At 37.9% G+C, this 21010-nt stretch overlaps 2 protein-coding genes across 3 annotated transcripts in view; one reads left to right on the top strand and one right to left on the bottom strand.

Annotated features, from left to right (window-relative positions):
- Positions 1-2756: 2756 nt before the first annotated feature.
- On the bottom strand, positions 2757-17401 carry LOC121512028. Of its 2 annotated transcripts, XM_041790993.1 has the most exons (6): positions 17334-17401; positions 16776-16853; positions 8556-8888; positions 5704-5862; positions 3816-3862; positions 2757-3713 (listed from the first exon to the last, which is right to left on the bottom strand). In XM_041790993.1, exons 2-6 carry the CDS (start codon positions 16792-16794, stop codon positions 3576-3578), a joined length of 696 nt encoding a protein of 231 aa, XP_041646927.1. In that variant the 5' UTR covers positions 16795-16853; positions 17334-17401; the 3' UTR covers positions 2757-3575. The 2 variants fall into 2 exon arrangements, with proteins under 2 accessions (XP_041646927.1, XP_041646926.1); XM_041790992.1 differs by lacking the exons at positions 16776-16853; positions 17334-17401 and adding an exon at positions 10480-10617.
- Positions 16807-21010, top strand: part of mast3b (microtubule associated serine/threonine kinase 3b) — a 56983-nt gene continuing 52779 nt past the window's right edge. The window contains exon 1 of the mRNA XM_041790989.1: positions 16807-16903. Within this exon, the coding sequence (XP_041646923.1) occupies positions 16893-16903 (11 nt within the window). The 5' untranslated portion in view covers positions 16807-16892. The remainder of the gene's footprint in view (positions 16904-21010) is intronic.

Genomic DNA, 21010 nt, shown 5'->3' on the forward strand with positions numbered 1-21010 from the left:
ATAGGGAATTTGTGGAGCTTGAAATTGCGCAGTTTTGCAAACAAGAATGGAGTAAAATTACAGTGCCTGGATTTGCAGGCCTGACTGAGACCGATCCACACAGTCTCAGTGTTGTGTTTTTTTTGGGGTAATTTTTTTGTCAAAAAAGCCAAATCGACGGAGAGTAAAAGTCTTTCATTCAAGTTATGTCAGTATTTTGAATTAGTTAAATATAGTTAAAATAGAATACATTTTTAGGTACAAAAGTAATGAATCAAATGTACGGACTTCTATTTGACTAAAAATGTTTTACTCACTTTTTGATCATGCATAAAAACCATCAGAACAAATTTATTCCTATATTGTCCATGTAAACCATACATCCAGCATAAAAGAGGCAAAAAATTCTCATCCAAAGAAATTGTATTTATTTTTAGCATCCAAAACATTCATACATTCATGTAGTTTTACAGTTCAAGTAGCAACAGGTCATGGTAACTTGGTGGTTTTCATATCAATCCTTGACAAAACAAGGTTTTCAGAGCAAATTGTACTATTCAGGCAATTTCCTTCCTGAGAAACAACAAACATCCAGGCTGGGCATCTTTGACCTGCTTATTGAACTACTGAGCTGATGAGTAAGTTTGACATAATAATGGAAAAACACATTAACAACTGAGAACAATTTAGACTGAGAACATAAAGATGAATTTATAAACACTGTGTGAGCACCTACAAAAACAGAACTGCTGAGTTGTTTCAGTTAAAAGTGGTGAAATGATATGTGAGATATGTGGTGTAAGTGTAAAGCTGATGTGACAGTGTGACTCCTCTTTACAGTAAAATGAAAAAATAACTTCACTATCTGTGAATATTCTGCCCTGGTGTGCTCTACAAACATGATGACACTCTTCTGAGGGCTTTCATTTCACGTACAGGTCCACGCATTGTTTTAAAATGGAAGAAACGCAGAAAATCATAACAGTGATAAAAACGACGAAAAGTGAAACCCCAATGAAGCACGCCTCCACACAGAGTATAAAAATAGTCATACACACAGTTTCTGGGATCCAAATTTAATCTTGAGAGGAAAATTTAAGGAGAAATGGACCCTCGTTTTGGAAATATCTTGTCATTTGTTCATCATTTTTCTGCCCTCAGGAAAAGATTCATCAATTTATAAGCAAAGTTAGCTACTGGGACTCTTTTTGGTATGAAAGATAAGGATTTGATGTTTCTTATGGTTTCCAACAAAAGACTAAAACCAGCAAAGTATTATTCCATCTATGAATATTTCACTAATCTCCTTCTCACTGTAGTCCAGTCTTTTTAGAAAGCTCAGTACTGGGCTAAACATCTGAACAGGCTGGCACCAACCACACCCAAGTTAAAAATGCAGCTTAATTTCCCCACAAAACTTAATATACAACAGAGTTTACCTACTAGATCAGTGTTTCCCAACCATTTTTCTTTGGAGCCCCCCTACTACATGTACCTAAGAGAAGCCCCCCGAGGACCTAAGAGAGCAGAAAAAGTGACTCATTGCCACCAAAAATCAACATAGATATTAAATTGTGCACTGATACAACCCTAAAAAAGGCCAATGCATGCTTTTCTAATCAAAAGACCTTTGTATAAACTACTTAATAACTGCTTTATCATGGTTGTAGGCAATATTCAAGCCTAAATGACTTCCGGTTAATTGCTCTGACTCCAGTCATAATGAAGTGCTTTGAGAAACTGATCAGAAACCACATCATCCAAGGATTTCCACCAACATTTGATCCTCACCAGTTTGCATATAGGGAAAACAGATCAACGGAGGACGCCACAGCCAAAGCCCTCCACACCACCGGCCTCAGCCTCCCACACTCCACCTGCCTCTGGATTAAGGACTTCCTCAGCAACCGACCACAGAGAGTCAGAGTAGGGCCCCACCTCTACACAGCACTCAGCCTCAACACTGGCTCTCCACAAGGATGTGTACTGAGCCCCCTGCTTTACACTCTCTATACACGACCGCACCTCCACCCACCCAGGCAACTCCATCGTGAAGTATGCAGACAACACGACAGTGGTCGGGCTCATCTCTGGGGGAGATCAATCTGCGTACAGGGATGAGGTCAAAAAACTGTCATCATGGTGCAGCATCAACAACCTGGTCCTCAACACAGCTAAGACTAAAGAAATAATAGTGGACTTCAGGAGAAACAGATCTGACCCTCAGCCCATACACATTAACGGGGACTGTATGAAGAGGGTCTCGGACTTCAAGTTCCTGGGCCTGCAAGTTCCTGGGCCTCCACCTGAATGATGACCTACCCTGGAAAACCAACACCACAGTGCTGATCAAAAAGGCACAGCAGCGACTCCACTTCCTGAGGGTCCTGAAGAGCAAGGCCTTGGCCGAGGAGCTGCTGGTATCCTTTTACAGATGCTCCATTAAAAGTGTACTGGTATACTGCATCCCAGCGTGGTTTTCCAGCTGCACTGCTCAGAAGAAGACAGCTCTCCAGAGGGTCATCAACACAGCACAGAAAATCACTGGCTGTGCTCTCTTCTCCTTAGAGGAGCTGTTCAGGTCCCGCTGTCACAGGAAGGCCCTGGGCATCCTGAAGGACTCATCCCACCCAGCACATCGCCTGTTCCAACTGCTACCCTCAGGAAGACAACAAGAACAACAAGAACCAAAACTAACAGACTGAAAAACAGCATCTATCCCAGAGCAGTTTCAATATTAAATGAGAAACTGCTCGAGCACTGAATGAAACCGCAAAAAAAAAAAATTGTTTGCGTTGTACAATGACAATAAAAAATGATTCTGATTCTGATATTCGCAAATCAAATTTTTGCAGCCTTGGAGCAGACAAAGTCTCCCACCCATCCCTAAGATCTTTGGCACCCCCCCAGGGGTATTGGACTCCATGTTGGGAACCAATGACTTCGATGTTACAATAGTTCCATTGTGGGCAATGATGACTGAAAAATGATGAAAAAAATGTTTTTTATTGTACCACAGCAAACAAATAATAACAATAATAAGAAAATGTGTCCATTTGTCCAATAATAAGCACCATTACCTTATTCTCTGCTTTAGCTAAGGATTTCACTCAGTATCATTGTTGCTATTTTACACTACATGTAGATCAATAATGAAGGCTTTAGTTATCACACTTGGACCTTTTTCTCTACAAATTTAGATCAAACTTATGTCTCCAAGGTGCAACCAAACAATGACACAACTGAAGTTACAAACTAGCCAGTTTGAGAGTAGGGTTTCGTACGAACTTTAAACCACCAGTTAAAATAGAGCTTACACATGGCTGCTCCCTCAGGCCCCTTAAAGCATGCCACTAGAAACAGAGTAAACAGACAATTTGGGAGAATTTTGTCTTGTGAAGTGTAATACATTTGGTGAAATTATAAATAAGAATTACAACAGCAATTCAGCAAATGTAGAACTGACTTAAAAAACACTTCAGTGCCCATGTTGATCTTAAGGGAGCCCAGGTGGTTTTTGGGATAATTGTTAAGATTAAAAAAGAGAAAATCCTGCAGAGTAGCTGGATTTTATCTGTACATCACTTTCCTCTGTTTTATGGATGATAACTGACAGCAGCATACTCTGTATCACTTGAATTAATCTCTACAACAGCTGAAGCTCTCTTTGGAAAGTCCAGGACGCTGTAGACCACTGAGGCAGCAGAAACAGGGTTAGATGCCTCGACTGTTTCCTGTAAAAGAGATAAAATCAGCTGAATAACTTGCACAACTGTAAGCAATTACATTAAATGCCAGAACTTAAATGATAAGAAAAGGCTGATGCCTATTCTTACTTGTATTGTGGGGCTGGAGTTTTGTTGTGGGGATTGTTCTTTTTTGTCTGTAAAAGATGCAAAACACAAAATAACGGGTCAGTGCAGGACAGTATTTAAATTAACCTCTGAAAAATGTGGATTTTGAGAGCTGAAGATGAACTAGGAGAATGCCGTAGTTGTTCATTTCTGCTCTAAAATTTTGTCATACAAGTTTGTTAGCAGGGTTTGTTATCATGACATTGTTTCATTCTTTTGGAAGGTGGGTCGGGATTTCGTTAGAAGTTTTAAAAACAGACAAAGGGGTAGATCCACTGATGAATAGTACAGCTCTATGCACACTTTTAGCTGTAAAATGGCAAAAGATAGCGACAGCTAAGCAAACAGCACTCTGTCCTATTTTTATGTATATAAATGAGGAGTAGGAGGAGTATTCAAAATTCAGAATAAAATTGCTCCTCTGACATGCAAATCAGTCATATTTTACTATATTACAAATAGCACCTAATCCATAAAGGCCAACACTAACTGCCATGGTCACTAAAGAGTGCAATTTAACACCAAATGAAAGCAAGTATTAAAATCAGTGCTATTTCTCTTTCCCCATCTTACTTCTCCTTTCTCTCAGCTATAACTAACCAGTGACTGATTTCCAAACATACTAGTTTGAGCGATGGTTATGTCTTTTATGTGATATTATAACAACACCAGCGTGTGGTCAGTGCATTTTTCCATTTTTTTCCCATGCTACTGTGCACTAAAGCCAGTGATTTTAGTGCACACCAAAAAATCTGCCCCAAAGAGTGTCCCTTTGGCCACAGAGAGAGTGCTGCTTAGGGCTGGCAGGTTAAATTGGGCAACCTTTAACTTCCTGCCATGGGCAGATTTTTTTTGTCTAATATTAAGTTGACTTTTTCTTGATGTCACATAAATTTACAGTAAAACTCAATGTCATAGGTTTAAATTTAATTGCATCAAGAAGCAGATAAGCAGGCAACTACTGAAAGAAGCATGCAACCCAATAAAATACTGAAATAAATTCAGAACAGAATGGAAAAAAAAAATCAAAATGATAAAATGTTTCAGCTGAGTTGCTCAACAGGTGAAAAACTAAACTTTTCTGAACTAATCAAAAAGTGCATCCATAAGCGGCTCCATTTTTAAAACCGTTTAAAGCCCTATTTCAGTGCTTCCTATAGATGTTTGATCTACAACTAGGTTACAATGACATGAAAGGAATTGCACAATCAGCCGAGGCTGCATTTGTGTACACATACGGGAAATCATGGTGTGTGGTCTCTGAGGTTACAGGGGCTGTAAAAATACTACCTCTGTGTGGGACAGTGGGGTTTTCAATCAAAACACTCTGATTAGAGTGAACAAATAATGCAAGTGATTATTTTCCAGCCTCCCCTCTTTGATAGTAGGCAAATTTTCATTTGCACGCACTGAAGGAGGATTTCCTTTCAAAACCCTCTGAATCATCACGTTCCAAGCGGATGTGAAACTGCAACATGGTTTGCATTTTTGTGAAACGAGCAATTGCAATTTTTTTCCAGAAAGTAACAACTATTTTCTCACCTTCACTTTCTCGACTTGAAAACACTAAAAGGGCTCCTGGTTGAACCCTAAATTTGGAGCAGTCATAGCTCAGTCTGTGGGGGCTTGCTTAAGGAACTGGAAATAGGTCTGAAGGTAGATAGGTGCCAGACCACTTTCTAATGACTGCTGTGGTGCCCTTAAGCACTGGTATTGAACGCACAACTTTTATTTTACTGATACATATGATGAATATTATTATTTATACATAAAGCATATAGCAAGTATCAGAGCAGATCAATATTTTGAGTCAGAACATATTTTAACCCAGAGCATCAGTTAAAGATAGTAAAAAAATTTTATTTCCCACCTTTGGCTCTAATGAGACTCCAGATGAGCCAGGTAAGTGCAGCAGCCACCAGCACTACAGGTGAAACCACGAGGACAATCATCATGATGTGAGGGGAGCGAGAAATTCCCCTGTCTGTAGTTGTCAGGATGTCATCCTTTGCTGGAGCATCTGTGGGAGCTAAACAGGAAATTATAACTCATGTTGTACGCTGATTACTTTTCCAGACAAAACTTCCTACATAAATGGTGTCATGGCAATAATGGTTAATATCCCAAAGAGTGTTGTATCATTTCACCATATCATTCCATTTCTGTTAACTCTAATACAGAGAAATAAAGAGCATTGCCATTTATTAAACTCTAATTAAAGAGTTGAGGCAATATGGGATCACATTCTACTGATCACTTAAGCAGCAGGCATGTGAGACTTTTACCAACACAGACTATTAAAGACTGTGCAGTGCCATATGTCAACAAGTTGCTTTGATATAAAACCACAAGAATGTCCAAAAGGCATCTTCGTTTTTCTGTTTAAAGTGTCCCCAAAAAGACAAAATTATCAATGTTACAGCCTGTGTTAAAGTTCTATTTGGCCTTGATTTCTTTTGAAATGACAAAAATACTACTAAAAAAAAATCCAATCTCATAAATCAGCTGGGTACACAAGCTTTGGACTTGCCAGCAGCTTAGCTGTTTGTACATTAAAGCTTACTAGTAGATTGGGACCAAAACTTTGAGTCCAACTCGACCTGTTCTCTCCTAGCCTGGCCCACACATGATTTAAACCCAACACTTTTTCATAGTAAGTATATAATTTCAAACTATGATTCTGCATTGTATCATGACAAAAATCTGCTCAGATGAGATCTTTAATAGAACAACATAGCAGCATGTATAGCAAAAACGTCCTCTTCATTGTTTATAATAAAGTAGTGAGGATGAGGAGCAGATGCAGAACACACAGAGCTTTTTGGAGATCATCAGTCTGTTAACAGTCAGCAACAGTCGGGACTGTTCCTGTGTCGTACTAGAAAAGATGATCAACTGAAGCATATTTTTTTTACACCCCGCCTGTGTATAATTGCATGATGAATTCTAACTCACTTCACTGTGTGCTGAAAGAGTGGAGCAGGCAGGCAGCACGACTTTTTAACTGTTTTTCACACTCACTGACATAATGTTTATTAAATAAACCCCCTGGAGTGTAGTTTTTTGTTTAAAAAAAGACATATTTATGAAACTTGATCTAGGCTCGGTGGTGAGTTTTTGCTGTAATTAGAGATGAGCCAGGTCTGACCCAGTTTTGATATCAGGTCTGATATTTACGTGATTTTCATATTGGAGATTGGACTTTCAGTGTTGATTCATGTTACAGATCCATATTCTGACATTCTCACTGGGCTGTGGACAGCGAGGCTGACTGTTAGCATGGTGTTAATGTGGTACTTTCGACATATCCTTCAAAATAAAAGTCTGTAGTTCTTGTTTCCTTGAGTGCTTTTATTGTGAATGGCCACATCAGGAAATGTAGTATGTTCCGCAGCAGCTTGCTTTTTTGTGAAAATTCACAAAGGAAAGGTCTTGTTTTCCTGTTTAGTTGCATCGTTGCTTTTTTACTTATTTGAAGAGTGTATTCTATTTTTTTAGACATTTATTTCTATATATTTACCTTTTATTCATTGTTATGCCTTTTTTTTTTCAAATTTTCAGTGCTGCTGTAGCTCTGTGGTGCTGTTGTTCTTATTGTTTGTGAATCCAGCACAAAATTTAAATAAATTTATTGAGAATGGTATTATTTTTTGTGCATTTTAAACTATTTTGGTCTTTGAATAAAAAATCCTGTTTCAAGTTAATGTGATATTTATGTAACCACATAAAACCACCAAAAACAATAAGAATATTAATTATGATTTCAAACAATGTCAGATTTCATATCGGTTATCTGTACTTTCATACAGGAATTAGCCCATTACAGGATGCAACCTGCAAAATTTAGCGCCTCCATCTGCTATACTACTTTACAACTTCTCCGGATCAAAATAGCAAAATTAATAACAAAATTCTTCAGTAGCATACAAGGGTAGCAGCAACTCAAACACGCTTCTGGCTGGGTAAAGACATGTATCGACATTTATACTCTCACAGGAATGTGTATGTTATGTTATGTTTGTGTATGTGTGTGTGCACATGTCTAAACATGTGCAAAATGTACTTTATATTCTAAGTGCAATAGTCTAGCACCTCCTTTACAACCCTAGTATGTACATATCTGTCTATATCTGTGTATGCTATATTAAGTACAAGGATGTGTCTATTGTTGGAAGTATATCACTACTGGTTAATAGTTATGACTACTTATGGTGAGGTTTAATTAAAAGCCCTTCTCGGGTTCCCTTACCTCACCAGCACAATCTTACATGCGTACTTTCCTTGTGAAATGTGTGCACTAACTGGAAATTGTTATTTGAACTGTCATTTCAGGCCCTTAGCTGATCTTGGCCCATACTTGTGTGCGGGGTAAATTATACCCCCCGCTTTCTTTTATAAGGCTTATGCATCTCTTATAACCCACTGAGACATTCCTGGAGGAAATTCTAAACAAAGTCAATTCTGTAAGCAGGAATGAATGCTTGAGGGATATTTTCTGAATCTGACCTGAATTCCCATTAATATTTCAGAAACTGATCTTACAATAGTTGAATTTACAGCTGATAATCTGTTTGCTTTTGTAGATCAAATAAGTGATTCAAGACTCAAACAAGTCAGGTTCAGAACCACATAAAAACTTTTCACAGTATTTAAAGGCTATAGTATATCAACTTTGACAGAAGTACTTATTATCAAGATGAGTTTATTGAAATCTTACTTTACCTGTGCTGCTATTGTTCTCTTCTCGTACAATCAGCTCCACAGTCTCACTTTGTATGAAGATTGATCTTTTGAATAAACTGGCCCAGTACAGTCCTCTGTGGGTTTTTTTTAGGTTTGTAATGCGACAAATTACATGGCCATTTTTGGGGTGAGTAGATATACTGTCTGTAGTCAAGGGCTTTCCATTTATATATTCTGCAACCTTTAATTTGTTACTGTGTCCTACACCGGTATTGATAATAAAATGATCTCTATCTGTGACGCTGATGTTGAATGTAAACTGAAGAGTGATGCTTTTTCCAAGGATCCCGGTGACAGTTTGTCTGCTGCAGTCTGGAAAGGAAATATATGAAACTTTAGTAGGAGGAAAATGACTGCTCTGTAATAAGAGCAAATAATATCCTATAACACTGATAAAAAAGAGCAGAACCTGCTGTTAGCCTGAACAATCACATATGCCTGACCTTGAATTTCAAATTCTGTTATTTCACAAAAAACTTGCCAAAAATACACCCACTACTACCGCAGACTTGGTCAAAAACCAACGTTATCTTTGGAGAACATGATGGTAAACTGTGTTTGTTTGCTGTTATATAATGTGATGGTTCTCAGCTGTTGGGCTAGGACTCCAAAGTTATCATAGAGCTGTTTTTAGTGGGTTTCAAATGTGGCAGAAAGTCTGCAGTGAAAACCCTAAGTATACCAGCGTAAAGCAAGGTAGAAATAGTATTCCTAAATAAAAATCTGTACTTTCGGTTGAACACTACAGTTGTGTACTTTTTCCACCTCTGCATTTTAATGTGTTCAAGGAGGGCTCAGTAAAATGACTACTAGTCAAGGTTCATATAAAGTCATTATAAGTTCAAATACCACATAAAGAAAATGAAAATTTTGGTTTTAACATGAAACTTGAGAACAGTTGTTTTTAGGACAAATGTTTTTCCCACATAATAGAAAACATATTAAAGAGATGATGTTTTTTAATCATGATTTCCTGATCTTTCTGTCAAATAATAGAAATGTATTGATGTGGTACTGATAGACTGAGATCTTTAAGGAGCAGTTATGAAGGTTTTTATATCTATAAAAAATAAATGATTCTTTTCCTTTCTGTAGAATTACTCCAATAAAAGTAGAAGTCCTTCACTGAAGATATGTCAGATGTGACTTATTAAGTTATTTTGAGGTGAGATAAGATTCTGACTAAATGTAAGGACTTTTGATCAACTTAAACTAGACTAAAAAGTTTTATAAATGACTAATATGTTAAATCTACTAGATTTTTTCCAAACTAAAATTAGAATAAATGTAGTAGATGCCAAATTTATCATGCATACTTACTCCTTTTGCCATGATATCAAATATATATATTTTTTTAGATATTGACTTATTTATCCCAGTATTATGTGATAAAACATCTGTTTTTCTCATGATCTCATGTTAGTTTCTCAACATCTCTAGTAACAACCACAATTTACATGACATTTTGGAAAACCGGGGGAAATAAATTGCATGCATGCCGTCTGCACAGAGCTTCTGTAACAATTCACATTTTAAACATGTCTGTTTTGTCCTGTCTCTTATTCAGTCATATTTTTTGTCCAATCTTAATCAATTTGAGTGGTTGAATAATAAATATCGCTGCCTCAACCTCTCAGAAAGACAAAGGTGAGGCTTGACCAGATAAGAATCACTGATTCATTTCTGAATGACAGTAAATAGCTAGCTGAACTTGCACTTTAGCGATTTAACCTCACTTACATTACAACAAAGAAATACAAAAGAATTACAACAAGATAAATAACTGACATATCATTTGATATAAGACAAAAGATTAAAATCATTAACCTAATTTCAGACATCCTAGCTTAATGTTACAGAAAACTGTGTCTGAAACATCATCTACCACAAGAAGAAGGCTTACCGATGAAACCCATGTGAGTGATGATCAAGACTACTCCAAGAGACTTTGGGATAATGTTGTCAACCATGATAGAAGATCTGTGTTGATGTTAGGCCTTCTAAGATGGCCCTTGAAGTTGTGAACTTACTGATTTATGATGCATACAGTCTTCTGGCATGATATTTCTACTGAAGCAGCATTTTGTGTGCCTAGGAAGAGGAAGCTGTAGGCAGGAACTTGTACAAAACTGCACACGTAAAAAAAAAAAAAACAAAAGATTTATCTGCCCACAGCACCATAAGCACCTCCTGTAACGGAAGCCATCAAAAGAAGCTCATGGACAGGTGGTGCAGACTGTGAGCAACTTGGTTGAAGAGGCAGAGTCACTCACTTGATGAGTCTAATTTCAGGGAGAGAACGTATTTTCCATCATGTTTTAGGGGAAATCTTACACACTGGGATACTCTACAAACTGTGAGAACTTACCAGTCAACTCAGGGTGAATTCTTTGCTGGTTTTTGCTCATGTTTTGTCACTTTTTAGCCTAAATAACACTGTTTAAATCAAGATTTAAAAGTTTTGTTTTCCATCGTACAATAGCTTACTTTCACAATCAACCCAGTTTTCCCCCACGTTTAACCTGAACTACAAAGAAAACCCCTTTCATTTCTACCTAAATTTAGACATGTAATAGTTTCCGTTCCGTCTGAAGAGGTTTTGAAAAACCTGTTTCTGAGACTTTTGGTGACAAACATCCCTTGACACCTTTATTCTAGTAGAGCTATTGAAGCTAACTTAACTGATTCATCTAATTTGTCAGAATTATATAAAAAGAAAAAAACAATTCAAAATGAACCTACAATTACCACTGGGGTTTTTTTAGTAGCTGCTGGTATTTCGCTAATGTTCAGAGACCAGGCCTAAGTACAGACATTTTATAAACAGGAAACACACTAAGAAAGATATAAATAATGTTAATAATGTAAAGAAAGTTTACTTCTTCAAAAACTTTAAGGCCAAAATAAGATGAAGACCACTCATTTATATCTTTTAAGTAATTAAAACTATATTCTCATCATGCTATTTCTATAATGTGGAAAAGGTAGATACATTTTTTTGTTTCTAAAATCAGATTTTAACATCGTTGAATGGTAAACGTTATATTTCAAATATTATCTAGTACTGAAAAAGAATTGTGCCCTCCAATATTGTGAAGTTTTTTGTAAACACTTCTTATTGTACATTCTCATATTACCATGCTGATGGATATATAACACTTACAGACCTAGACACAAACACTCAGGTGACACTTAAACCACAGAGGGGGAAGTTGGGGGCTTTGAAGTGAAAATTTCGTGATTTAAAAACAACAGTCAGCATATTTCTGGAGGGGATCTTTTTGCTGGTGGGATGTTGGTTTCTGTGGTTGATGGAGTTGGCTGTCAACTCACAGCTCTTGCCCTCCTTTTTGTACAGTAGAAGTTCACACTTAGTGCAGTTTGACGGCCCTAGCAACTTTGGTGACCTATGGGGGGGTATTCATTTCTTTATGTTTTTAAGACTCTACTTGTTTTGTTGAAGGAAGTGGCATTGTTTCAACATAAGGTGTTGAAAACATTCCTCAGAGATTTTGGTCCATATTGACATGATAGCATCACACAGTTGCACCAGATTTGCTGGCCGCACATCCAGGATGTGAATCTCCTGTTCCACCACATCCCAAAGGTGCTGAACTGGATTGAGATCTATTGACTGTGGAGGCCACTGGAGTACAGAGAACTACTGCCATAGTGCATTCTCTTGCTGGAAGTAGTCTTCAGAAGATGTGTACAGCAAGGTCATAAAGGGATGGACATGGCCAGCAACAATACTGAAGCATTTAAATGATGCTCAATTGATACTAAGGAGTCCAAAGTGTGACAAAAATATATCCCCACATCATTACACCCCACCAGCCTGAACTGCTCATGGCATGATGGATCCATGCTTTCATGTTTTCTATGCCAAATTCTGACCCTAACATCTGAATGTCGAAGCTGAAATCAAGATTTGTCAGACCGGGTAATGTTTTTGGCTGACTGCTGAGGTCAGCCCTACACATGGTAATGTCTGTGTCTGAGTATGCCTGTCTGTCGGTACCTGAGTGAGTGACGCTTTTGTATGAGTCATATACTACAGGGTTGCGTTTGCTTGGACTGAATGCTGTCACTAATGGCTGCCTCCACTGTGTTAACTAGGCTCCAGTTACAGCATCTCTGTATGGCTCATCCATACAGAGTTGCTCTATGGGCGGGGTTTACTCGTGCTGAAAGCCCTGTAATGGCTGCCCCCACTGCTCTAAATACTCAGATATAGCTTTAGCCTCTGTTTCACCAGAACTGGGCCACATTACTGTATGACAAAGACTAAAACAACCCCATAAGCTTTTCATATTAGGAAAGATGTTTTTACTTCTCTGCTGAGCTGCTTTGACATGACTATGTGATAGTTGAGGGGGAAAAGGGAACTTGTTGTGTGAATGCTTGTGGACCAGCTGAATGTTAGCTCAGCCTTAGCCAGAACAACACATTTCTTCATCACAGCCAATGCTGAGAGCAATGAGGTAAGCTTTCTGAAAAAAATAAAATTAAAAAAAATAGTTGTTGTTGTACACAGCTAATGAGTTGTTGTGTCCCCGCTAAGGACTAGCAGGCCTGTCATTAGCTGACTGAGCCACAGCGGCGCTTCTGTCTAAACCAGACAATGTGTCTAAATCCAAACAAGCGCAGAAAGCAACACTGAAAGCTTTCTGTGACAGAAAAAATGTTCTCTCTCCACTCCCAGTCCGTTTCGGCATTACTTCCTGATCATGGCGGTGAGCTTGTCCCGTTTGCTCTGGCATTAGCTGTAGCTTTTAGCTTGGATGTCGCAGTAGGACCGCTGCTGTTTAATCCGACCTAGGCCTTGTTCTTGTTGAAATCAGGGCACAAAGCCACACTGACAGCTTATCTTGTGCAGGGGAGGGATTTTTGGTCTTTTCCTGAAGCGTTGTTTTCCCCTCTACCTGCAGCTAAGTCGATGTGTGTCTGGGTTTAACCAATCAGATGCAGTAGAACAAATGCTGGAGGGGAGGGGGGATGATGCTGCTCAGATTTCACATCCTCACACACAGAAGGAGACAGACAGAGAGAGAGAGGGCAAAATGTAGCTTTTTATATTTCAATAACCACTTAGTATAACTTTGGCTTAGAATAATAAACCACTAACAATCATGACAAAGTCACTCTGCCAGAACACACATTTCAGTCAGGCATTTCAACAAGCATCCCAGATAGTTGCGGTCAGCCATATACTAGGCTTTTACCTAGTCTTGTTCCAATCTTCTATTGCCCAATTTTGTAAGCCTGTTTGAATTATAGCCTCAGTTTCCTGCTCTTAGCTGACAGGTGTGGCACCTGGTGTGGTCTTTTTAGTTACTATTGTCTTTATATCATCTCCAGTCTGCCCATTTTCCTCTGGCCTCTGACCTCAACAAAGCTTTTTCATCCACACAACTGCAGCTCACTGGATATTTTCTCTTTTTTGTACCATTTTCTGTAAACCTTAAGCCATTGTCATGCTGTACAGGGGCATACAACGGCTGACCACGGCCCGACTACGACCCGACGACCTGCTCCCCACTGGGATGGATTTCTGGCATGTTCGATATTTTGGTCGTACGACACACTTCATAGTGAGAGCAGAAACGCAAGCAGAATAAACAACTTTGAGGGATTGTTTTCCTTTGTAAACTGTAAGACAACGTCCTAAATTATCATAACAACGTAAGCGATTCAGTCTTACAGTATGAAGTAACATTCTGCCACAACTGTCATATGGTTGACTTGAAATCACACAGTGTAGCCTATACCCAGCTTTAGAGATGGTTGTGTGTGAAAATCCAAGTAGATCAGCAATTTTTACAATACTCATACCAACTCCTGTGGCACCAACAATCATGCCATGTTTAAAGTCGCTTAAATCCCCTTTCTGATGCTCAGTTTGAACTTCAGCAAGTTGTCTTGCCCACATCTACATGCCTAAATGCAGTGAGTTGCCGCTGTGTGATTGGTTGACTATATTTGTGTAAACAAGCAACTGAACAGGTGGACCTTATAAAGTGATCAGTAAGTGTATATATTGGAGCAGTCATTTTTTTTCATTTGCCATTTTAGTGCAAAAAAAATTCTACAAATTGTACCTTTAAAGACTTAGAATAACTGAATACTCAGAATAATGGAGATTTGCAGTAAAATCTTGCTGTTGTGATTTGATCTAATGCTTAATTTTGATTAACATGAGTGTTTTGTGTGAAGGACTAATTATCAGGAGTCTTAAAACTTCAGGAAGCATTACTTTTGTGTGTTTTATCTCCCAATCGATCACCAAGTTGTTAAACCTGATGGAAAAAGCCATTTTTGGGTAAAATGTAAAATGCTGTTCTGCTGCTGCTGAGATTATTGTCGGTTTACGCCACCTAGTGGACTAACGATGCAAGCCAGTCACACCGTCCCAAACACATGGTGGCACACACCCCTCCTTTTTTCATCACAAGCTTACACATACACACATGCTCACACATATTGGTTCCCCTGTGATGCTATTTCTTCATTTCCTGCATTGCAGTTTATTGTTATTACTTCCTTTGATAATCTTTTACTCAGTGCAATGTGTTTCTGTTATGAGCAGCATGAGCTTTTCTGTTATATTCCCTGAATTTTATTACTCTGTTCAGTATGTTTGTCTTTTAATCTTATTGGACCATTGCAGCCATTTGTGTATGATTTATTAAGGCGCATTTCATAGAGCAGCTCACTCTCTGGTATATTTGCAGCAAATACACAACAGACCAGGCCTCAGTAGTTCAGTAATGTAGTGAGTGGAGAAATAGATCAGGGCCTCTGGTTATGTGCTTTCGGAGCCTCTATGAAGGCTAAAGCCATTATAATGTCATCAAGGGAAGCATCTTCCCTTTGTTGTTTGTGAGTGCCTGCAGAGCTGAGACATTTTCAAACTGGAAGCTACTGTCTGATGGCAGTTAGGAAAGACATTGATATGTAAACATTATAAAGACTGATCTCTGGGTTTAAGGATTGCTGTTGTTTTGTGTTATAATAAGATTAGCAGTAACCATTTCATGTGTGCATGAGTAATAAACAATGATCATAACATTTATTTCCAGCTCTTTTCCTCTCCTCCCATACACCAACAATGACTAAAACAATACCTCATCTCACATCCCTCTAGATTTTTGGAGCATAACCATCTCTGTGTGCCACACCTCTCTTTCAGTTGGTGAGCTCTCAGGTGTGTGAGCCTCAGTTTATGAGAGGCAGTGACAGAGGAAGATCTGGCATTTATAAAAGTGAAAGATGAAAGCAGATTTAGTCCAGGTATCTCATTTGGCTGTTGCTTCCTTGGTGTCACTGGTTAGAAAATTAAGCCAAGCTTCACTCCACACAGCAGAGATGGGAGAAAGCTCGCAGTGATGGAAAGAGAAGAGCAGGGAAGCCCATATTGTCATGGTAACTGAGAATTCAACTCTCCTGAAACAATCACCAATTAATCAGTGATGGGAAGCTCCCTACTCTCCACCGTACACCACCTGCTACACACACACAGCAGACCTCTCCTGCTCAGGTGGGTCCAGATACAGAGAGATACATTTATAAATTAATTTAGAAATGTAATATTTGATGGTTTTTTTTCATTTTCTGGTGATGGTATACTTAGTGAAATAAAAGTGATTCTAGTCAGATAGCTGTCAGAATCTGACCTCTATCAAAATCATGTCTTGTAAAGTGTACATTTTGCATTAAAATAACTTTTTAATAAGTAAATGCTCATTAGACTCTATATATGTTTATTTCCCTTTTTTGACATTTGAGGGCAACCATATATGGTCACGTTTTTTAACTTGATTTTCATCATTGTAATAAAATAAATAAATGAATACAATTGACAAAGGTAAAAAGGTATTGAGGTGTCTACCAATGATATTCTGGGGCTTACATTTTTAATTCTTAAACATTTCAAAGAGTCCCATATAAAGGACTAAGAGTCTTCGCAGTGCATTTTTTTTTTTACAAGACACACTACTATACAATACTTTAAAAATAAAAACAGGTCAAATTAGTTGGCCAATGTGTCAATAAGAAGCTTGTAAAAAAGTTTTGTGTTATTTTATGTTGTTCAGCATTTATGATATCTCTTTGGACTAAATAAATGAAAAACAAAACAGAAAATTATAAGAAGATATTTGTGTGAAATGGTAGTGTGAAGGCTGGTGCATTACTCACCATATGCACAATTACCCATCTTCCTCCGACGTCAGTGTGGGAAGCCCAAATATTGAACCCGTCTTGTGTTGCGGGATTCTTGGTAAACAAACAGTATAGACGTTAATTGCAGACTCCATGGTATTCCGGTAAGTTTTTTTTTTTTATAATTGATGAGAGACCACACAATATACTGTCAAATCTGAAAAGATATGATGGCGAAGTCTAAGAAAACATCATACATATCAAACAACGGACGATACTACTATTAGCCCAAAGCGCTAACTCACATCTTAGCTAACGTTACCGTTAGCTAATTCACCCTGCCGTTAGCCATATAAGTCAAGAGTAGTCCCTCTTAGTTAAAGATATTCAAAGCATATCCCACCAGAAGACGACCAGACACTTAAACTGCTCATTTTAAGATTCTTGATAATCCCAAAAAACAACCCTGGAGCTGGTTAGAAACATGAGGCTAAAAAAATATTTATGATATTTGCTTTATTAACTGCGATTCTCATTAGCCGTTTTAGCTAGGTATATTAGTTTAAAACAGACGGACTAAACAAAAACACTAACCATACTTAGACATTACAATATATTCATATAAACTCGCCACTTGTGGTTACTCGGACGTGAGACATTTCGCTCATTTAGGGTTAAATTTGCATCTTTCCACAAGCATATTACTTTTTGTTTTGTCCTTTCAGAATAAAAGTTTGTTTCATCCAAACAGGAAGCCGGGCTGCACGGGTTTAATAGTAAACAAGAAGCTTAAAAATGTTCAAACAACCAAAAAACGAACAAACTTGTTTTTGATGAATAAATAAAAGATTGAATGAAAGAATAAATTTAAAAATATATTGTCAGTAGGAAAGCTGGTGGCAACCTTACTGTGTTCTTATATATGAAACCTTCTGAAAGGAGCTTTTAACTTTTTATTTAACTGACTGAAATCAGTAGTAATGCTTTTCAATGACCCATGATAGAAAAAGACTATCTGCTAAAAGATGATAAATTACTATATATTGTAATTTCAATGCTTATCTGGTGTCACAGTGTAGGTGTCAGATGAGATGCCTATTTTTACTTTTACTTGAGTCTATTTGTAGACCAATCCTTTCACTTCTACTTTAGTAAATTTTATCCAAAGCAACTGTTCTTTACTTGAGTACAACAGTCTTGTGCTTTTTCCACCTCTGCATGAGACCATATAGGCATAGGAACAGCCTTTGTTTACATTTTACACTGCAAAAATTCTGATCAGTGATATTCAATCTGCTTTAGCTATGGTAGGGCAGTTGGCCCATGTCATTTAGCTGCACATGTTGTATATCCTTGCCTTTGCCCTTTAATGCATTTGTACTCCAACCTCACCACCCCACATTTCTGTCTTTCTTAAGCTGTCCTTTCAGTAAGGAAAATAGGAAAACAAATTGTCTTGAAAAAATAAAGGAAAATACTACCTCCATAGGTAGATGATAAGATCAGCAACAAGAAAAATGATTCTGCTCTGTCCACAAGGATTTATCGTGATTGTTATTTTAACTTGCTGATTTACCTCCTGATTTCCCACATTTATTTTCTGTAATTAGATTCTGATTAATTAATTGTACATTGAAAACAGAACACAGAAGACAATCACTATAATGTAAAACAGTAGCATATGTTGCTTCTAAAAGCAGAGTAAATTAGGTGAGCATAGTGACTGATAATCTTAGCTTAAATAGAAAGTAGTAAATAAAGCTCTGCTAAGCTTGATCAATCTACTCAGTCCATTTTTAAGCTGTCTTGTTTCCACTTAAGTGTGGTTACGGAGGCATGCTAACCAGAAGTCCATTTGTTCTTAACTTGTATTATGCTTGCTGTGTGTGACTGCTCTTTGTTTGAAACTTTATTTGCTGCTGCTGCTGTCTTGAAAAAGAGATTTTTTTAATATCAGTGAGGTTTGTCCACATTACTTAAAGGTTAATAGAAATAAATACAAATGAAAATCCGTGATATCCCACTACTTGCAAAACTCTTCCACTCTGTAATATTTTTGCCTGGTAAGTGCAAAAAAATTGCAATACAGCAAGTGTCCATTTGAGGCTGGCTGCAGGAACACAGGAAGTCCCGTCTGGACACATATTAAACAGACTGTTTTTACACTAGAAATAAACTGGTTTACAGCCTGATTAAAAAAACCAAACATGTCTCATTAGCTAGTGTCTTATTGTGCTCTCACTGTACAGGGTGGGGGTGAATTTTTTTGTACCATGATCGTTTGGATTATATTTAGGGTAAACCTCACTTCACAGTGATTGGCACACCTCATGTGATTGACAGATAGCTCGGCAGGCAGAGGCTCTGTTTCTGTCAACCAGAATGCTAACTAGCTAGCTGACAGGAAGTCGCACTTGGTGGGCGGGCCATTAGGTTGATCCAAAGTTCGGTTGAGACCACGTTTTCAATATGGAAGCCTTCGCGGATTGGCTACAAGAGCCGTTTGAGTCCGCCTATTGTAAGCAGACAACTGACGTCACACGGGGTTTGTCCAGTTCTTTCTCCAGTCTATGGTTTGCGCCTTGCTTCCACATACATATGTAATGGATGTCTGCATATCCGTAAATATACAGTTGATGCGTCCCTGCTGTCCATTGCAAGGAATTCTACTTTTTTTAATGGATGAAACCTGATCAAAACTACCTGTCGCCATGGGAAGAGGATTACATTGTGTGTTTTTCACTGTGCAGATGCTCGAAATATAAGTTCAGGGGAAAAAACAAGAACAAACTAATAGGCTTCAGCATGTCAGGCAGAAAGTAAAAAGTTGTCCTACCTGGAAAGCAGCATATTTAACATAGTATTTTAATAAAAAGATCATTGGTGTAGTGCAGGGTATGGTGGGTATTCAGAGTTCATGAACAGTCAAACGAGCCAAGCTAAGCTAACTCTTTTAGCCATTCAAATGTTCATTTGTGTCCAAACAAACCCTTTTTGTTATCCAGACATGCGTTCTAACTTTTCACTTACATGTAAAAAATGTAGGCTATTTGATACTGTCAGGGCAATATAACAGCACTTAATACTGACTGATATCAAAATGATTAATCTGACAGTGTTTTATACCAAGCTGGTAAATTTATCAGTGGGTCCCAAATCACATACCACTGCAGTCAATCCTTAATACGATGAGCGAGCATTCAAACTGAGAAGTGTACTAAAATGCAGCATACTACTTGTGCAGTCAAAAACTCCAAGAATTGAGTGTGAAATGATGGATACTTCACACCCAAAATGAATGCCATATTGGTGACATAACAGATATTATACTGTTAGCATGCTACTGCATTAGCATTCACTTACCAGCTAACAAGTTAGCAGCAACAGCAACACATTTAAATCCAGATAAATTTCATGAATTCAGTTAAAATAGCCATCAAACTTCATTTATATTTGCCTCATGTCTGTTAGGTGTGTGCTGTTATAAAACCCACTAAAGCTCACGTTGCTAAAGCTATCTATGCTATAGATAACAGAGCTACGTAGCTAAAATAGCTAAAGTTCCCAAGCTCCCAAAGCAGCTATGTAAGCAACGCTGTTATGTAGTCTACTGTAGCTACATTACGTTTAATTCCTTGTTTAAGCTCATTAAGCTAAAGCTCACTAAGCTACGTTGGCTTATTTAGCAACATTAGTTATGTAGCTGGTGTAGCAATGCTCCTTTGTGAGGTTTAGCTTTGTCATCTAAAGCTCATGTTGCTAAAGCTAACTTAGCTATAGATAACATAGCTATTTAGCTAAAGCTAGGCTCACAAAGCTGCTATTGAAGCAGCCCTGTTATGTTATCTACATAACTACATTACCTTTAGTTATATTTGTCAAAGCTCTTGATGCTAAAGCTAACTTAGCTATAAATAACATAGCTACCTAGCTAAAGCTAAGCTCACAAAGCTGCTGTGGAAGCAGCCCTGTTACCTTTAGTTACATTTGTTAAAGCTCATGATGCTAAAGCTAACTGGGCTACACTGGCTTATTTAGTAATGTTAGTTAAGTGGCTAGCATAGCTATGTTAGCTTACATAGCTATGCTAGCATAATAATTAGTATAACTACATAAGCCAATGTAGCTAAATTAGCTTTAGCAGTGTGATCTCTAGCTACATTTGCTAAAGCTCACGATGCTAAATCTAACTGAGCTACAGTGGCTTATGTAGTAACATTAATCACATTGCTAGCCTAGCTATCTTAGCTTCAGCTAAAGCTGACAAAGCT

This window comes from Cheilinus undulatus, linkage group 7 (genome assembly GCF_018320785.1).
Source record: "Cheilinus undulatus linkage group 7, ASM1832078v1, whole genome shotgun sequence".
In the NCBI taxonomy this organism is placed as follows: Eukaryota; Metazoa; Chordata; class Actinopteri; order Labriformes; family Labridae; genus Cheilinus; species Cheilinus undulatus.

Excerpts from the sequence above, each read along its gene's own strand:
- LOC121512028 (XM_041790992.1), bottom strand. The coding sequence starts at position 10,546 with ATGGTTGACAACATTATCCCAAAGTCTCTTGGAGTAGTCTTGATCATC. Across the intron at positions 3,863-5,703 it reads GAGTCTCATTAGAGCCAAAG|ACAAAAAAGAACAATCCCCA; the intron begins GTGGGAAATAAA and ends CATCTTTTACAG. Across the intron at positions 3,714-3,815 it reads ACTCCAGCCCCACAATACAA|GAAACAGTCGAGGCATCTAA; the intron begins GTAAGAATAGGC and ends TCTCTTTTACAG.